The sequence below is a fragment of the Jaculus jaculus genome, chromosome 2, assembly GCF_020740685.1.
Source record: "Jaculus jaculus isolate mJacJac1 chromosome 2, mJacJac1.mat.Y.cur, whole genome shotgun sequence".
NCBI classification, from domain to species: domain Eukaryota; kingdom Metazoa; phylum Chordata; class Mammalia; order Rodentia; family Dipodidae; genus Jaculus; species Jaculus jaculus.
This window is the reverse complement of record NC_059103.1, coordinates 9,144,403-9,162,663: the sequence shown is the minus strand read 5'-3', so window position 1 is coordinate 9,162,663 and position 18,261 is coordinate 9,144,403. Positions and strand designations below refer to the sequence as shown.

Sequence of the window (18,261 nt, the reverse complement as noted above, 5' to 3'; positions counted from 1 at the left end):
TTGAGGCCCTGGTACACCAATTCTCCCTCCCTCCCTCCCTCCCTCCCTCTCTCTCTCTCTCTCTCTTTCCCTCTCTAAAAAATATTTTTTTAAAAATCCAATCTCTCTGGTGCACGCCTTTAATCGCAGCACTCAGGAGGCAGAGGTAGGAGGATCACCGTGAGTTCGAGGCCACCCTGAGACTACTTAGAGAATTCCAGGTCAGCCTGGGCTAGAGTAAGAGGCTACTTTGAAAAAACAACAACAACAAAAAAAAAAAACAAGAAGAAGGAGGAGGAGGAGGAGGAGGAGGAGGGAGGAGGAGGAAGGAGAACGAGGAGGAAGAAGAGGAGGAGGAGGAGGAGAAAGAAAGAAAACCAATCTTCCAGTTGCATAAATCATATTTCAAAAGTAGTCTCAAGTGGCCACTAAATATTGTACTAGACTACACTTAGACATAACATTTTATTCATTATAATTGGATTAGCAACTAAATAGGACTAACAGATTGAAAGGTAGCAGGCAATGGAATAATCTCTTCAGTGTAGTGAGGAACAAATATCATCTTAGAATTCTGTATCTAGAATAGCCAGGGTGGTGGCTCATGCCTGTAATCCTAACTATCAGGAGGATGAAGCAGAGGGATTGCTATGAGCTTGAGCCAGCCTAGGTTAGAGTAAGATTTCTATATTTATTTATTTATTTATTTATTTATTTATTTGGGAGAGGGGAAGATAGAGGGAAAGTGAGAATGGACACACCAGGGCCTCCAGCCACTGAAAATGAACTCCAAACACATGTGCCACCTAGTGTATCTGGCTTACATGGGTACTGGGCAATCAAATATGGGTCTTTGGGCTTCATAGACAAGCACCTTAACCACTAAGCCATCTCTCCAGTCCAAGATTTCTGTACTTAATAAAACATTTTCCATGAACAAGGATAAAAATATTTTATATAAGAAAAATATGAGATACTTTGTTAATAAACCCCATACCTAAAGGAAAGTTTAAAAGGATAATGGACATAAAAAGAATGCATCTAGGGCCGAAGAGATAGCTCAGAAATTAAGGTACTTGCTGGCAAAGCCAAAGGTCCCAGATTCAATTCCCTAGAACCCACATAAACCAGATACACAAGGTAGCACTTGTGTCTGGAGTTTTCTGCAGTGGCTAGAGGCTCTGTTGCACCCATTCATTCTCTCTCTGCCTCTGTCTCTCAAATAAAAAAATGTTTTTTTTTAAAGTGCAACTACAAAGAAGATTTGAGATTTAAGAAGGAATGATGAGGGGCTGGAGAGATGGCTCCGTGGTTAAAGGTGCTTGCTTGTAAAACTTGGCTGGCCTGGGTTTGATTCCCCAGTACCCACATAAAGACAGATACACAACATGGTGCATGCTTATGGCATTTGTTTGCAGCCACAAGAAGCCCAGGAACAACCTTTCTTACTTTCTAAAAAATAAATGAATAAAACTCCATGATTGAAAATTTAAAATACTTTCTTAAAAATAAAAGTTGAGGACTGGAGAAATGGCTTAGCAGTTAAGCACTTGCCTGTGAAACCTAAGGACCCCGGTTCAAGGCTCGATTCACCAGGACCCACATTAACCAGATGCACAAGGGGGCACATGCATCTGGAGTTTGTTTACAATGGCTGGAGGCCCTGGTGCACCCATTCTCATTCATTCTCTCTGTCTCCCTCTCCTTCCTTTCCCTTCCCCTCCCTCCCTCCCTCCCTCTCCCTCTCCCTCCCCCCCCCCGCCTCTTTCTCTGTCTATTGCTGTCAAATAAATAAAAATGACCAAAAAAATAAAAAATAAAATAAAAAAGTTGAAAGCCAGGTGTGGTGGCATATGCCTTTAATCCCAGCATTTGGGGGGCAGAGGTAGGAGGATCACCATGAGTTTGAGACCACCCCAAGACTATATAGTGAATTCTAGGTCAGCCTGGACTAGAGTGAAACCCTACCTCCAAAAAAATAATAAACAAACAAAAAACTTGAAAATAAATATAGTTGATATTACACATCAATATGGATGAACTTCAATGGTAATAGAAATAATTAACTTACATAATACTATAAATTGACTTATATAAACTAAGGAATGCATTCATTGAATGAGTAATAGAAAATTCAGTGTAGTAGTTATCTGTGGTGGTAAGGGAATTGAGGGGTAGGGTAGAGAGAAGATATACCTAGGACCACTATATCTCGATTAATGTCTCATTTCTTGAGTTGGGGGCTAATGACTTGTATGATTTTTTTTCAGTGCTGGAGATGGAACCTAGGACCTTGCATATACTTTTATCACTAAGGTACATGCTCAGACTAATGTTTTGATTTTCAAATTATACATACATAAGCTTTATATGATTTTAAGTAATAGCTATACAGTAAAAAGAAAAATAAAAAAGAAATGCCAGTATGGTGGCGCACACCTTTAATCCCAGCACCTGGAAGGCAGAGGTAGGAGGATCTCCGAGAGAGAGTTCGAGGCCACCCTGAGACTACATAGTGAATTCCAGGTCAGCCTGAACTAGAGTGAAACCCTACCTAAAAAAAAAAAAAAAAAAAAAAAAAAAAGGAAAGCAAAGCAAAAGAAAAAAAAAGAGGGAAGATAGAGAAGGAGCTGGAGAGATAGCTTAGAAGTTAAGGCGCTTGCTTATAAAGGATAACAACCCACGTTCAATTCCCCAATACCCACATAAATCCAGATGCACACAGTGGCACATGCATCTGCAATTTATTTGTACTGGCTAGGTGCCCTGGCCCATACATTTCCTCCCCCATCTGCTAGCAGAGGGAAGGAGGGAGGAAAGGAAAAGATGAGTAGATAGAATCATCTGGATGGAAATAAAAAGCGACATGACCAGGCTTCCATCCTAGGTCAGCCAGTGCCTCTCTTTTCCTCATTTATCAATCAGAAAAGGCAGAATTGTCTTGTTCAGTGATTCCTTTAGGAAAAGGCCATTCTCTTCTGAGATCTGTCTTACCATTGCAGAGATTCACTCTATTGTCTTATTTTTTTTTTTATTTGTTTATTTGAGAGAGACAGACACAGAGAGAAAGACAGATAGAGGAGAGAGAGAGAATGGGCGCGCCAGGGCTTCCAGCCTCTGCAAACCAACTCCAGACGGAGCGCCCCCTTGTGCATCTGGCTAACGTGGGACCTGGGGAACCGAGCCTCGAACCGGGGTCCTTAGGCTTCACAGGCAAGCGCTTAAACGCTAAGCCATCTCTCCAGCCCTTGTCTTATCTTTTTTGATATAGGTATGTTCACTAAAATGTCCACACAAGTCAAGTCAGTAGACCCTTTTCCTTATATGCCCATGCTATAAAAAGTAAGGTGGTACCAAGAGACAGAGGTGAGACACCACTTTACCTGCATGTCACTTCTGGCAGCTTTTACAGCATCGAAGAGATAACTGATTGATAGTGCTGACCCTGTGCAGTCATCACCACCTCCATGTTCTGTTTGGTTGCCTTTCTTTGAATGTTTTGCTGCCTAGTGAAGTGAAAGAAGATTAGGCATATAGCAAAGAGCAACTGTGACATTAATGCTAATTTCTTCCATATAGCCTTAAGCTTCCAATCCTCTCTTTTTAATGTTTCCTTACCTCTCTCCCCTCCCGGCTGCCCCTCCCTCCCCTCCTGCACTCCCCTCCCCCCGACAACTCCTCTCCTCCTGCCCTCTCCTCTCTCCTCCTGGCCTCCCCTCTCTCCTCCTGCCCTCCCCTCTCTCTCTCCTCCTGCCCTCTCCCCTCGCTCTCCTCCTGCCCTCTCCCAGCTCTCCTCCTGCCCTCTCCCCGCTCTCCTCCTGCCCTCTCCCCGCACTCCTCCTGCCCCCTCCCCTCTCTCCTCCTGCCCACTCCCCTCCCTCTCCTCCTGCCCTCTCCCCTCGCTCTCCTCCTGACCTCTCCCCGCTCTCCTCCTGCCCTCTCCCCTCGCTCTCCTCCTGCCCTCTCCCCTCTCTCCTCCTGCCCTCTACCCTCGCTCTCCTACTGCCCTCTACCCTCGCTCTGCTCCTGCCCTATCCCCACTATCCTTCTGCCCTCTCCCCTCGCTCTCCTCCTGCCCTCTCCCCTCGCTCTCCTCCTGCCCTCTCCCAGCTCTCCTCCTGCCCTCTCCCCGCTCTCCTCCTGCCCTCTCCCCGCACTCCTCCTGCCCCCTCCCCTCTCTCCTCCTGCCCCCTCCCCTCTCTCCTCCTGCCCTCTCCCCTCGCTCTCCTCCTGCCCTCTCCCCGCTCTCCTCCTGCCCTCTCCCCTCGCTCTCCTCCTGCCCTCTCCCCTCTCTCCTCCTGCCCTCTCCCCTCTCTCCTCCTGCCCTCTCCCCTCTCTCCTCCTGCCCTCTCCCCTCTCTCCTCCTGCCCTCTCCCCTCGCTCTCCTCCTGCCCTCTCCCCTCGCTCCTCCTGCCCTCTCCCCTCTCTCCTCCTGCCCTCTCCCCTCTCTCCTCCTGCCCTCTCCCCTCTCTCCTCCTGCCCTCTCCCCTCGCTCTCCTCCTGCCCTCTCCCCTCTCTCCTCCTGCCCTCTCCCCTCTCTCCTCCTGCCCTCTCCCCTCTCTCCTCCTGCCCTCTCCCCTCTCTCCTCCTGCCCTCTCCCCTCTCTGCTCCTGCCCTCCCCCCTCTCTCCTCCTGCCCTCCCCCCTCTCTCCTCCTGCCCTCCCCCCGCTCTCCTCCTGCCCTCCCCCCGCTCTCCTCCTGCCCTCTCCCCGCTCTCCTCCTGCCCTCTCCCCTCGCTCTCCTCCTGCCCTCTCCCCTCGCTCTCCTCCTGCCCTCTCCCCTCTCTCCTCCTGACCTCTCCCCTCTCTCCTCCTGACCTCTCCCCTCTCTCCTCCTGACCTCTCCCCTCTCTCCTCCTGCCCTCTCCACTCTCTCTCCTTCTGCCTTCTCCCCTCTCTCCTCCTGCCCTCTCCCCTCTCTCCTCCTGTCCTCAACCCTCGCTCTCCTCCTGCCCTCTCCACTCTCTCTCCTTCTGCCCTCCCCCCGCTCTCCTCCTGCCCTCTCCCCTCTCTCCTCCTGCCCTCTCCCCTCGCTCTCCTCCTGCCCTCTCCCCTCGCTCTCCTCCTGACCTCTCCCCGCTCTCCTCCTGACCTCTCCCCTCTCTCCTCCTGACCTCTCCCCTCTCTCCTCCTGCCCTCAACCCTCGCTCTCCTCCTGCCCTCTCCCCTCCTGCCCTCTCCCCTCTCTCCTCCTACCCTCCCCCCTCTCTCTCCTCCTGCCCTCTCCCCTCTCTCTCCTCCTGCCCTCTCCCCTCTCTCTCCTCCTGCCCTCTCCCCTCTCTCCTCCTGCCCTCTCCCCTCTCTCCTCCTGCCCTCTCCCCTCTGTCTCCTCCTGCCCTCTCCCCTCTCTTCTCGTGCCCTCACCTCCCTCTTCTCGTGGTCTCTTCATTTATTCTTGTCTTCTGTCTCTTAAGATATTCTGTCTTGTCTTTTCATTAACCACATTACCTGAGCCTCTCCCAGCTTATCTTTTACTAATTCTCAAACTAGGCTCAAAACAAAATAAAACCAACTCACTGGGGTGGTTCTGGGTGGTCGTTTGGCTGGTCTCTTCTTCACATTGTGTTTTGGGCTGTCCTCAAAGTCACTGTCTTCAATGGTCGACACAGAGTGCCTATCCCTATATAGGAGTATGGCCCCTTTAAATTCAGTCAGTGAGTAAAGCACTTGCTCTGCAAGCTTGATGACTTGAGTTCAGAACACCAGAATCCATGTGAAGCCAGACACATAAATAATTAGTGCCAGGCATGGTGGCTCACACCTTTAATCCCACACATGGGAAGAGAGATAGGAGGATCTCAACGAGTTTGTGGCCAGCCTGGGCTACAGAGTGAGTTCCAGGTGAGCCTGGGCTAGAATGAGATCCTGCCTAAAAGCAATCAGTTGAAATAAAAAGTGTAAGTATTTGTAATTTCAGAGCACTTACAGCAGGAAAGAAGGCTGAGACAGGAGAGTCCTGCAGCTCAAGGGCCAGCTAGCCTGGTCAATGCAATGGCAAATAAAAGAGATGCTGCCTGGAAACAAGGGCTGACACTCTGACCTGCAAATGTACACCATGGCATGTATGCGCTCTCTCTCATAGACACACAATTTTTACCTAATAAACTCGAGTTTCTGTTTGTAGCTATCTGTTCCATATGTATATGAGAAAAGCTTACTGCTCTAAGAAAGTAAGGGAAAACTTAAAAGAAATATTCTGCATGAAAGCCATGGAGATAGAAGACTGAGACGACGGAAGGACAATGTTGTCCTCTGAATAAGGAGAATCAAGTGATACTCCCAGTACATATTCACGTATTACACTATGTGGGGAAAAATTAGCATGGTTCAGGAAGTCATTACCACTCATACATAAGTGTGTGCTTCGAGTTTTATTTCAACCCTTGAAATGTCTAAGTAATTACAATTTATAACATTGATATAATCTAGTCCTCAACAGTAGCACTTGGCAGACACAGAAGTGATTCACAGAAGGACAACTAAAATAAATGGGATAAAGATAATCATATAGATTAAGGTTTTTCTTGAAAAGATTAAAAAAAAAAAGATATGCTATAGCAATCTTCACAGAATAAAGCCATAAAACCACAACAGACAAGGATAGGTGTACCTTTTTATAAAATCCCAAATAGAATTATAGGATACAACTAAAACCTACCTACAAACTTTCAAGTAATGAGCCACTCTATTTGAAAGTCTCCCACTGCTCCTTTCACCAGAACTTGTACAAGCTAAACATACAAATGTATTCAGGTGGATTCAAAACAAGTTGTATAATTCTTCTATTCCTTTTGTGTGTAAGAGACCAAGATGGTGAGGAAGAAAGGGAGAGATAAACCAGCCTTGCTGTGCAACACAGGTTGGCCTTGAAATTTCAATCAAAATGTGCTTTTTTCCTGTGTCTGTGTGTGTGTGTGTGTGTGTGTGTGTGTGTGTACATGCACGCATACCACAGCATACATGGGGAGAGCAGAGGACAACTTTTGGGTATCCGTCCCGCCCTTTCACCTTGTAGTGTCTCTTGGTCTTGATCTCTCTGTCTCAGTCTCTGTCGCCCCTTCCACCGCTGCCTCCCCCACCTCACTCTTGTCATTGCTGTTCACTTACTAGCTCTTTCTTTTTCTATCCTTCTATCTTTCCTTCTTCCTCCCTCCCTCATTATCTTTCTCTTCTTTTCTCTTATTTTCTGCTAGGGATGGGAACCCAGGGCCTCCTGCCTGCTATGCACGCACTCTTACCACTAAGCTGTACTCCAGGGCCCCAATGTGCTACTCTTGATGTTTACAAAGCACGGAGCAGCAGCCAGCACAGTTGAAGGGAGAGTCACTGTTCTAAGCCAGTGTGATGTTTCCTTTCCTTTTGGTGTGTGTGGAGGAAGGAGGGGATGAGACATGGTCTCATGAAGTCCAGACTGACCTTGAACTTGCTATTGTAGATGAGGGTAGCCTTAAACTACTGGTCCTCCTGCCTCTACCTCTCAAGTGCTAGGAGTACAGGTGTTTGTCACCATGGCTAGTATACCATTTCTCATGTTTTCATACAGTCCCACACATATTACAACCAGGGTAGGAAAACAAATCAATGGGGATAGTGAAGGAGACCCCAAAATTCAACAACCTGTTACCAAATCCACTCACCACTCTGCAGTATCACATGAGTCCCTGACATCACAGGGCAGACTGATGGACGAATAAGAGGAAGCAGGCAAATCCATTCGTGCACCCCCCTCTGCCTGTTGTGGTGGGGAGGACACACTACTTGGGGATGAGCCTTGACAACGGGAGGAGAGTGACCGCACAGTAGGCATGGTGATCCAGCTGAGGGAAGAAAGAGAAGAAAGGGTTCCTACCCCACTACTTCTCCATCCTCAATCCTGACCACTACCTTTCTCTTCGAGGGAGTTACTGTGAAACTAGAGATTAGGAGATCAAAATAGCCCAAAAGCTTGATATAACCACATCAAAATATTAAAGGCACACTATCCCAAGGACTGGAGGTGACAGAGGAATCCCCTAGTAGGAAAGATGACCTGGGTCCCATCCCAACCCCAGTTATTACCAAATAATAATAATAATACACACACACAGCCATCAGGGGGTGTGGTACAAGTTTATAATGCCTCCAGCTACTTTGGAAGGCAAAGGCAGGAAAACTGGCAAGTTCAAGGCCAGCAGGGGTACAAAGTGAGTCCAAGACCAGCCTTAGCAATGTACTAAGATTCTGTCTCAAAACAGTAAAAAGAGGGCTGGAGAGATGGCTTAGCAGTTAAGCGCTTGCCTATCAAACCTAAGGACCCCGGTTGGAGGCTGGATTCCCCAGGACCCACATTAGCCAGATACACAAGGGGTGGGCGCGTCTGGAGGTCCTTTGCAGTGGCTAGAGACCCTGGTGTGCCCATTCTCTATCTATCTGCCTCTCTCTGTCTATTGCTCTCAAATAAATAAATAAAAACCAAAAAAAAAAAAATTTTAAACCAGTAAAAAGAGCTGGACTTGTGGTGCATGCCTTTAATCCAAGCACTCAAGAGGCCAAGGTAAGAAGAGTACTGCTGTAAGTTCAAGGCCACCCTGGAACTACATAGTGAATTCCAGGACAACCTACCTCAAAAACAAAACAAAAAACAAAAAACCCGTAACGCCGGGCGTGGTGGCACACGCCTTTAATCCCAGCACTCGGGAGGCAGAGGTAGGAGGATTGCCATGAGTTCGAGGCCACCCTGAGACTCCATAGTGAATTCCAGGTCAGCCTGGGCTAGAGTGAGACCCTACCTCGAAAAACCAAAAAAAAAAAAAAAAACAGTAAAAAGAAGACTGGAGATTTATAACTCAGTGGTGGAGCACTTGTCTAAAATGTGCAAGACCCTGAGTTCAGTTTTCAGTACAGCAAAAATTATTTAGCCAGATGTGGTGGTATACGCCTTTAATCTCAGCACTTGGGAGGCAGAGGTAGAATGATCATTGTGAGCACCAGGTCACCCTGAGACGACGTCGTGAATTCCAGGTCAGCGTGGGCTAGAGACCCTACTTCGAAAAAAAAAATTTTTTTTAATTACTTGCCTGAAAAGCCTAAGGACCCAGTTTCAATTCCCCAGAACCCATGTAAGCCAGATGCACAAGGTGGCCCACTCCTCTTTATTTATTTGAGACCAAAAAAAAAAAAAAGGCAGATAGAGAGAATAGGCACACCAAGGGCTCCAGCCACTACAAATGAACTCCAGAGACATGTGCCACCTTGCGCATCTGGCTGACACGGGTACTAGGGGAATCAAACCTGGGTCCTTAGGCTTTGCTGACAAGTGTCTTAACCACTAAGCCATCTCTCCAGCCCCTCTTTTTGCACATGAATAAGTCAAACATTTAAAAAAAATTAATTTTAGTCAGGCATGGTGGTACACACCTCTAATCCCAGCACTCAGGAGACAGAGGGCAGGAGGATCACCCTGAGTTCCAGGCCACCCTGAGACTACATAGTGAATTCCAGGTCAGCGTGGGCTAGAATGAGATCCTACCTCCAGAAACCAAAAATAAACAAAAATAAAAATAATTTAAAATTGGTCATTGAACCTCAGACACATACACACTTTCTCAGAGGCCTCCGAGGAGGTGAGCCTCCTATTGTGAGAGAATCAGACTTACACCTAAAAATAAATATCAACGCCTTTGGACTCTCATGTCTAGAACCCAGTTCCTGATTCCACATGAAATGGAAAACCTTTTTGTTGTTGTTGGTTGTTTTTTTTCCAGATAGGGTCTGGCTCTAGCCCAGGCTGACCTGGAATTCACCCTGTCGTCTCAGGCTGGCCTCAACCTCACAGCCATCCTCCTCCCGAGTGCTAGGACTGAAGGCGCGCGCCACCATGTCGGGCTCCAAATGGGAAACTTGACCATTTGAAGGTGGAAGGGCCGGGAACGCCAGGAGTCCCTCAAATCAGGCGCACCTGCTCATATTTTTCCAGAAAGCTCTATGTATCTCTCGGGGGGGGGGGGGGGTGAAGAGAGCTCCTTAAGGCTGTGGAGAACGTTAATGTGTCTGGGAATGACACCGGCACTTCCGGGCCTGTGCCAGGAATCATGGGCGGTGGAGAGTCAGTCTATTCTGGGGGTGTTTGCTGGGGTTTGGGAGACTTGTGCATGAGCACCGCTGAGGAAAAAGCTCACCGCCACGGGTCTTTCAGTTCCCAGCGGTCATCCCAACCTCTCGCCGACGGACGCCCGCGGCGGCGACGGCGGCAGCGGCTGACCGACGGCCTCGTCCGGGGTATTAAAAAAAAAAAAAAAAAACACGCGGAAGGCACGAGGCCGAGCGTGCGCAGGCGCGGCACCAACGCTCGCCTCACTTTTTTTTTTTTTTTTTTTTGCGAAGTGTCGCGAGGTTTTGGCGAAGAGCGCGAGCTCGTGCTCACCACGTTCCAGTCACGCAGCACCGGCGGGCCTCGTGCAGCCGGCAGCCTGCAGGCGTGCGGCCCTGTCACGTGGGTTCAGACGCGCGTGCGCGAGGGCGCGTGAACGCGGGCCGCCCGCTTTACCCGCGGTCCACCCTGGCCACGCCCCTCGCCCTCACCTCATTGGCCCAGCGTCCTGGCTTCTAGACCGCGATAGGCTGAATTTAGTCCAGGCCCCTTTCGAGCCTGAGCGCCACGCCCCTTAGAGACCACGCCCCCGTGCCGAGTTTTCTCTCCGTATTGGCTCACTTTCTCCCTCGGCCCCGCCCCCGAGGCTGGCTTCTTATTACCATTGGCGCGGCCCCGCCCCGCTCCCCGCCTCCTGTCCGGCTCCCCGGCTCCCATTGTCTCCGCAGATGCCGCCTGGTCCCAGCTATCCTGCTAGGTGTTCAGTTTTCGGGTTGGGAGGGGGTACGGGCTTTCTTTTTTTTTTTTTTTCTTTTTTTAATTTTTTTCCCTTCTGTTCTGCAGAAAAGTCCCGCGACCGATAAAACACTGAATTGTGGAGTTCTTTCCTCCTTAGGTCCCACTTTGCTGTCCCAGAGACATTGCAGCGATGTCTGCGCTGAGACCTCTCCTGCTTCTGCTGCTGCCTCTCTGTCCCGGTCCTGCACTGGGACCCGGGAGCGAAGCAAAGGTCGTCCGGAGTTGTGCAGAAACACGGCAGGTGCTGGGAGCCCGGGGATATAGCTTAAACCTTATCCCTCCCTCCCTCATCTCAGGTGAGAAGAAAGAGGAAGACCAGAGAATCCGCGGTGCGAGGGGCGGGGGCGGGTCCTCCCCATCTCACAATAACTCTCTTCCTTTTCAGAGTGAGCGTGATCATGGTTTTTCTTTCCTTTTTTTTCTTTCTCCATCTCCTAGTAATCTCTCTCCTCCTCCTGTGTAACTTCCTTCGCAGGATCACAATAACCCTCCTGCCTCACATAATAGCACTAACTCCACCCCCATCCCAGGAATCCCTAGTGTCTTTCTTTGCAGCCAGGGTACCCTCTCTATTTCTGTGAGCTGCTTTTATTATGGTCGCGTCTTCTTGCTCACCTCTGCAAACCCTATTCTTCATCCCACCTGGTAGTCCTGCAAAACACTAGAGGGGTAGGGAATGCTGTGATGGGGGAGGGTCACCTGAGGACACTGGTCACTAATTTGGCCCATAGAACAGCCTCAAATAAATGAACCCATGACGAATAGGGTTGGGCTTTGGGATGAATGACAAGACAATAAGGGATCAGGTAGGGAGAGGGGGCAGACAATAGAGACCAGACAGGTGGAAAAGCTTGTCCCTCCCAAAACAAGGTGGGAGATGGAAAGAATTTCCTAATATTCCTTCCTGCCACCCACCTTTCCTCCCTGTCTCCTCGGTCCAGGTGAGCACCTTCAGATCTGCCCCCAAGAGTACACCTGCTGTTCTAGCGAGACAGAGCAGAAGTTGATCAGGGACGCTGAGGGAACCTTCCGTGGCCTGGTGGAAGATAGTGGCTCCTTTCTGGTTCACACACTGGCTGCCCGGCATAGAAAGTTTAATGGTGAGGACCTGGTGTATGTGTGCGGGGTCCCCAAATGTACTTCACACCTCCCCCTCCAGTCTTCTCTCCCTGTTGCAATCCTAAGGCAGTTCATCATCATCACTCACCCTAGGTTTCCCTCCTCACTACCCAACCCTGTTCATCCTACTCCAGATTCCCTCTAGGACCCTGCCCCTCCCTCATCCCCAGTCAGCCGGGTCTTTGATCTACTCAGTATCTAATTCAGCTTTTCACTTCTCTCTCCCTGTGGCCTCTGACCTTCCTCTGTTTTCCCTTTCTTTGGCCACACCCTTCCTTCCCCCCCCCCCACCTTTGTTAGAATTTTTTCGGGAGATGCTCTCCATATCCCAGAATTCCTTGGCCCACCTCTTTTCGCACTCCTATGGTCGACTGTATTCCCAGCATGTCCTCATCTTCAATGGCCTGTTCTCTCGCCTGCGGGACTACTACGAGAAGTCTGGTGAGGGGTTGGAGGACACCTTGGCAGATTTCTGGGCACAGCTCCTGGAGAGAGCCTTCCCCTTGTTGCACCCACAGTACAGCTTCCCCCCTGACTTCCTGCTCTGCCTCACTCGGCTCTCTTCCACCACTGATGGCTCTCTGCAGCCCTTCGGGGACTCACCTCGCCGCCTCCGCCTGCAGGTGAGAGGTCCCATGGCCTCGGCTTCAGCCACTCCCCCTGACATAGCGTCCTCTGAATTACGCACTACTCACCTTCAAGCCAATCACTTCCCTTCTGTGCCCAAGACACTCCCTGATCTCATGATTCCTCAATTCTGCATCTTGGCCATCTCCTACCTATCTTGAGCTTCAGTCACCACCAATGCCTGACCCAATGTTCCTTGGTGTCCTTTAATTAGATATCCCTCTCCTCAATTCTTTACCTCAGGTTTATACAACCACTTGCTCTCCACCCCCAGCCACCTCTCTAGCAACTCCTCCCTAGTCCTAATATCTTAACTTCTCAGGTGCAAATAAGCATCAGTTAGGTATTCCGTAGTTAAGACGCATTTTAACTGACAGTACTGCATTGAATAATCCTTTGAGATAGATAGAAATATCTTTATTTTACAGAGGAGAAAAATGGAGCTCCCAGAGGTTCAAGTCTTACAGCCAATAAGTGGTGGTACTGTGTCTTACACCCCAGTCTCCCGGCTTCAAGTTCAATGTTCTGATGCATAGTTTATCTCCAACCCCTGTACAACACAATCCCTCCAGCTCTTACCAAACCAAGTTCCCCTGATCCTTCTAGACGATCATTCCTTTGGACCTATTGACCTGCCCCCCTATATCACCCAACATTACACCCATCCCAAGATAACCCCGCAAATCTAACACCCCCACCCCCTCCAATGCTCATCTCCTTGGTGGTCTCTCCGCTCCAGTCTTGAATGACCCTTGACTGACAACTTCGTGGGTTTGGGTTTTGTCTTTTTGTGGGTTTTGTTCCCCTCATTTTCTTTCCCTTCCTCCAGATAACCCGGGCCCTGGTTGCTGCCCGGGCCTTTGTCCAAGGTCTGGAGACTGGAAGAAATGTGGTCAGTGAAGCACTTAAGGTCAGAAGGGGCCCAAATGTGGGCAAGGTCCAGGGAGGGAGAGGCAAGAGGGGGAAGTCTCTGGGAGGACACCACAGGCACCAGCTGGCGGGAGAAGCCTAGGGCCTTCAGTTATTAGCCTCTAGGCTCTAAGTACATCAGGAAAGATGGAGGCCAGGCAGGGTCATGACCTCTCCTGTGACCTCTGACCCTTCCAATGACTCATGCCCCCTGCCAGTCTGAGGGTTTGTTCATCTCCACAGCAGTCAGACATTGGAGTACTGCCCCTGCTGGGTCTCTCAGAATCTCTCAATGATTTCCCCTTCCCTCCACCACTCACCCATCCTGTGTGTCCCTGACCTCCCAGTTAACCCTCCCTCTGCAGCCATCTTCAGCTCACTCTGGGCCCTGAATCTTCCCCCTCCCCTCCGGTAACACCCCTCCCAGGAGGTGAAGTCTGCAACCTGACCACTAGGAAGCTCCCTCCTGAGGTCCTGGGCAGTCTGGTGGTCTCACGTGCTTGGGTCACCAGCGCTCCCAATATTACAGCCTGGGGAGATGGGCCAGGAGTATTTGACTCATGCTCAAGCACTAGGCTTGGCTGACAGCAGGCAGCTCAGGTGCTTGTAGATGGCACACAGCATGATTCTCTGCCCCTAGGTACCCATGACTGAAGGCTGCAGGCAGGCTCTGATGCGGCTGATCGGCTGCCCACTTTGCCGGGGCGTCCCCTCGCTCATGCCCTGCCGGGGCTTCTGCCTCAATGTGGCCCACGGCTGTCTCAGCAGCAGGGGACTGGAGCCTGAATGGGGCGGATATCTAGGTGAGGGGGTTGAAGAAAGCATGGGATGGAGGAAGGCCCTTAGTAAGGCTGGGGGTCATCTGTATAAGGGGTGGGGTTTCTGACACCTTACTGAAAGGAGAACAGAAGAGGCGACTCTTTTCACGTGACCCCCCCCCCAACACCAACAGTATTTTCCCAAGGTCCCAGTGAGGATTTGTGGGAACAACCTACTTCAGGGCTTACCTCCTTTCTTCCTTCTCTTCCCTCAAGATGGCCTCCTGCTGCTGGCCGAGAAGCTCCAGGGGCCCTTTTCCTTTGAGCTGGCTGCGGAGTCCATCGGGGTGAAGATCTCCGAGGGTCTGATGCACCTGCAGGAGAACAGTGTCAAAGTGTCAGCCAGGGTAACAGGGAGGGGACACAGCCTTAGCTGTCAGGGAAACTGTGGACCACCTGGGGAAGCCGGTGGGGTCGGAGCTGGGACCCGGTGTGTGGGCTCCTTGCAGAATGACAATTGCTGCGGTCTCTTCCTGTGCACAGGTGTTTCAGGAATGCGGGACTCCGCATCCCGGGCAGTCCCGCTACCGCAGAGCACCTGCGCCCCGGGAGGAGGCGAGCCGGCCGTGGAGGGCGGCGGCCGAGGAGGAGCGGCCCACGACGGCGGCGGGCACCAACATGCACCGGCTGGTGCGCGGAATGGAGTGGGCGTGGCGGGGTGGCGCCTGCACTGGCTGCTCTACCTCCTGACTCTATCTATCTATCTATCTATCTATCTATCTATCTATCTATCTATCTATCTATCAATCATCTACCTACCTACCTACCTACCTATCTATCTGTATTCTCCCCTCTCTATCTCTCCCCCTCTATCTTTTTCTATCTCTCCTCTATCTTTATCTCTCTCCCTCTACCTTTTTCTCTCTCTCCCTCTCCCCTCTCTCCCTCCATCTCTCCTCACTTTCTCTCTCTCCTTTTTCTATCTCTCCTTCTCTATCTGTATCTCTCTCCCTCTCTTATCTCTTTCTCCCCCCGTCTCCGGCTCACAGGTGCAGGAGCTCCGCGAGCGGCTGGGCCGAGTGCGGGGCTTCTGGGCCGGGCTGCCGCTGACGGTGTGCGGGGACTCCCGCATGGCTGCGGACATCTCGCAGGAGTCGGCTCCCTGCTGGACCGGAGTTGGGAGAGGCCGGTGAGGACCGGGCGCCCGGAGGCGGCAGCGGCGGGCCCGCTGCGGATCGGATCGGATCGGGTGGGAGGGAGGCAGCCACCTTCCGGGATGCTGTGTTCGCAGGTACCTGTCGCCCGTGGTCGTGGGCTCCCTCACCGAGCAGCTCCACAACCCCGAGTTGGATGCTCCTGGGCCAGACGTTCCGACCAGGCGGCGGCGACTGCACCTCCGGGCGGCTACGGCCAGGATGCGGGCCGCGGCGCTGGGCCAGGACTTGGACATGCGCGATGCGGGTGAGGCAGCCTCCCCCAAAGCTCTGGAGCCCCGCCTCTGGCCGCGGCGTCCCACCCACCGCCCATACAGCCCCTCCCGACCCCCTCTAGTCCTGCCCACTGCCTCTTGAGCCCCACCCGTTAACCTTCCAGCCTCACCTACTGCTGCTTGCGTCTGACCCACTGCCTCCAAACCCCACCCGTCGCTCTTCGAGTTTTTAATTTTTTTTTTTTTTATTTGTTGGCAAGCAGAGAGAGGTAGCAGAAAGAGAAATAGAATGGGAATGCCAGGGCCTCCAGCTGCTGCAAATGAACTCCAGATGCATGTGCCACTTTGTGCATCTGGCTTGACATGGGTACTAAGGAACTGAACTCGGGTCATTATTCTTTGCAGGCAAACACCTTAGCCACTGAGCCATCTCTCCAGCCCCACGTTTTATTCTCTTACCTTTGTCCCAACCGTGCGTGCTCCTTTCCCCTCCGCTTTGCTGCTGTGTACTCTCTGCTTTCTGTCTTGTCCTGTTTACTTTTCTCGCCTGTCTGTCCACTTCTTTCTTTTCCATCTCTGTCTCACTCGTCTTTTCCTGTTTCCCATCTCCTCCTCTCATCGCCTTGTCTGAATTGCTCGCTCTCCTCCCCTGCATTCTTACCACTCAATGTCTTTGTGTATCTTTCTGCTGCATCACCTTCTGGTTTTGTCACATATTAATAAAATAAAAGAATTTCATTATGAGATTTTATGTATGTATATTATGCACTTTTTTTTTCGTTCTTCGAGGTAAGGTCTCACTGTAGCTCAGGCTGACCTGAAATGTACTATGTGGTCTCAGGGTGGCCTTGAACTCAAGGTGATTCTCCTACCTACCTCTGCCTCCTGAGTGCAGGGATTAAAGGTGTACGCCACGATGCCCGCTCGTTACTATTTGTGTTGTTTCTTTATAGTATTTTATTTATTTATTTATTTGAGAGCGACAGACACAGAGAGAAAGACAGATAGAGGGAGAGAGAGAGAATGGGCGCGCCAGGGCTTCCAGCCTCTGCAAACGAACTCCAGACGTGTGCGCCCCTTGTGCATCTGGCTAACGTGGGACCTGGGGAACCGAGCTTCAAACCGGGGTCCTTAGGCTTCACAGGCAAGCGCTTAACCGCTAAGCCATCTCTCCAGCCCGTTTATAGTATTTTTACTTGTTCATTTGAAAGAGTATGAGTGAGCCAGAGCCTCCTGCCGCTGCAAATGAACTTCCGTCATGTAAACGGACGTGTGCATCTATCTGGCTTTTAATGGGTACCGGAGGATTGAATTCTGGCCAGGGCTTTGCAAGCAAGCACCTTTAACCATTGAGTCCCCACCCACTTTTGCTAGCTTTTATTTTTCTGTTTTAATCTCAATTTCTCTTCCTCTATTTATGTCTTTCCCACCTTTCTTCTGTTCTCACAGATGAGGACGCCAGCGGTTCTGGAGGGGGACAATACGCAGATGACTGGAAGGCTGGGACTGCACCTGTGGTCCCCCCAGCCCGGCCTCCAAGGCCACCTCGCCCTCCTCGAAGGGACGGTCCTGGGGGCAAAGGAGGAGGCGGCAGCGCCCGCTACAATCAGGGCAGGAGCAGGAGTCGGGGGACAGCTGTTGGTCTCCACATCCCACCTGTCATAGTTCTCTTCCCCTCAGCCCTGTGCCTGCTTGGACCTCGATAACAGGGGAGGGGCGCCCTAGCAGTAGAAAGGTTAATGGCCTTTTTCCCTCCACCCACCCTTAGCTGAGGTTGGGGAAAGGCTGAAGGGGGGCCACAGAGAGGATAGAAAAGGGACTTTGTGGGTGAATGGCTGGGGCCCCAAATCCAAGAGTTTCTCATCGGTGGGTTGAGGGGGGTTAGGTGGGTGTTCACAATATTTATTTTTTCATTTGGGAACCAAGGGTATTTATTTTGGAATGAGCTGTGCAGTCTCAGCCCTCTACAGCTGGGGTTTGATGCAAGAACGGGGGCAGTTGACATTGGGGAGAGGATTGAAGTATATTGGAAGTGTGGAGAAGTGGAACTGTAATGGGGGGAGGTTCCTGATGTCAAAAGTGAACAGATCCTAGCTGAGCATAATGCCATGTGTCTGTAACCCCAGTATTCCAGAGGCTGAGGCAGGATGGAGAGTTGGAAATCAGCATACACACACACACACACAAAACTAGGGGCTCACAGGGTGGGGGGGGGGTATGAGTAGACTGGGGTTTGATGGACCTGGGTTCTATTGAATTGTTTTTTTTTTTTAATGTCAAGTACAAAATGTTGCAAACATATTAAATACAAGGGGGGGGGCTCATGTCATGACCCCTGTCATCCACCTCCTTCACAGACTTCCATTCCATGACTCAGTGTTCTAGTCAGTGCTCATTGGTAAATAAATGGTAATTTATTGAACTCTGTGTGTAGCTTTATGTATTCTTACTGTCTCGCCTTCAGTCCTGGTGTCTGTAACTGGCCCAGTTTCTAGCTGCTTCTCAGCTCTTGGAACCTGCTTCTGGGAGCAAGCAGCCGCAGGGAATGACCCCCAACTATCCAGGGTGCCCACG

The 18,261-nt window shown here is 50.8% G+C and overlaps 2 protein-coding genes and 1 long non-coding RNA gene across 5 annotated transcripts in view; 1 reads left to right on the top strand and 2 right to left on the bottom strand.

Moving 5' to 3' along the window:
- Positions 1-7,790, bottom strand: part of Stag3 (stromal antigen 3) — a 36,008-nt gene extending 28,218 nt beyond the window's left edge. Inside the window, 3 exon segments of the mRNA XM_045143680.1 lie at positions 3,363-3,485; positions 5,496-5,598; positions 7,616-7,790. Of these exon segments, the coding sequence (XP_044999615.1) occupies positions 3,363-3,485; positions 5,496-5,598; positions 7,616-7,785 (396 nt within the window). The 5' untranslated portion in view covers positions 7,786-7,790.
- A 2,954-nt stretch (positions 7,791-10,744) lies between these two features.
- On the top strand, positions 10,745-17,871 carry Gpc2 (glypican 2). 2 transcript variants are annotated; one of them, XM_045142771.1, is made up of 11 exons: positions 10,745-10,806; positions 10,943-11,141; positions 11,787-11,945; positions 12,265-12,587; positions 13,421-13,501; positions 14,141-14,303; positions 14,535-14,665; positions 14,802-14,948; positions 15,308-15,447; positions 15,550-15,719; positions 17,137-17,871. In XM_045142771.1, the coding sequence occupies exons 2-11, from the start codon at positions 10,976-10,978 to the stop codon at positions 17,391-17,393; spliced, it is 1,737 nt and encodes a 578-aa protein (XP_044998706.1). In that variant the 5' UTR covers positions 10,745-10,806; positions 10,943-10,975; the 3' UTR covers positions 17,394-17,871. The 2 variants fall into 2 exon arrangements, with proteins under 2 accessions (XP_044998706.1, XP_004666374.1); XM_004666317.2 differs by having other exon boundaries at positions 10,768-10,830.
- On the bottom strand, positions 12,987-15,696 carry LOC123458558. Of its 2 annotated transcripts, none has more exons than XR_006635718.1 (3): positions 15,554-15,696; positions 14,508-14,632; positions 12,987-14,299 (listed from the first exon to the last, which is right to left on the bottom strand). It is a non-coding gene; the product is annotated as an uncharacterized LOC123458558 (long non-coding RNA). The 2 variants fall into 2 exon arrangements; XR_006635719.1 differs by having other exon boundaries at positions 12,987-14,282.
- Positions 17,872-18,261: the final 390 nt, after the last annotated feature.

Coding starts and splice junctions, on each gene's coding strand:
- Gpc2 (XM_045142771.1), top strand. CDS start 10,976: ATGTCTGCGCTGAGACCTCTCCTGCTTCTGCTGCTGCCTCTCTGTCCC. Junction 14,949..15,307: donor GCACCAACATGCACCGGCTG/GTGCGCGGAATG, acceptor TCCGGCTCACAG/GTGCAGGAGCTCCGCGAGCG. Junction 15,448..15,549: donor ACCGGAGTTGGGAGAGGCCG/GTGAGGACCGGG, acceptor CTGTGTTCGCAG/GTACCTGTCGCCCGTGGTCG.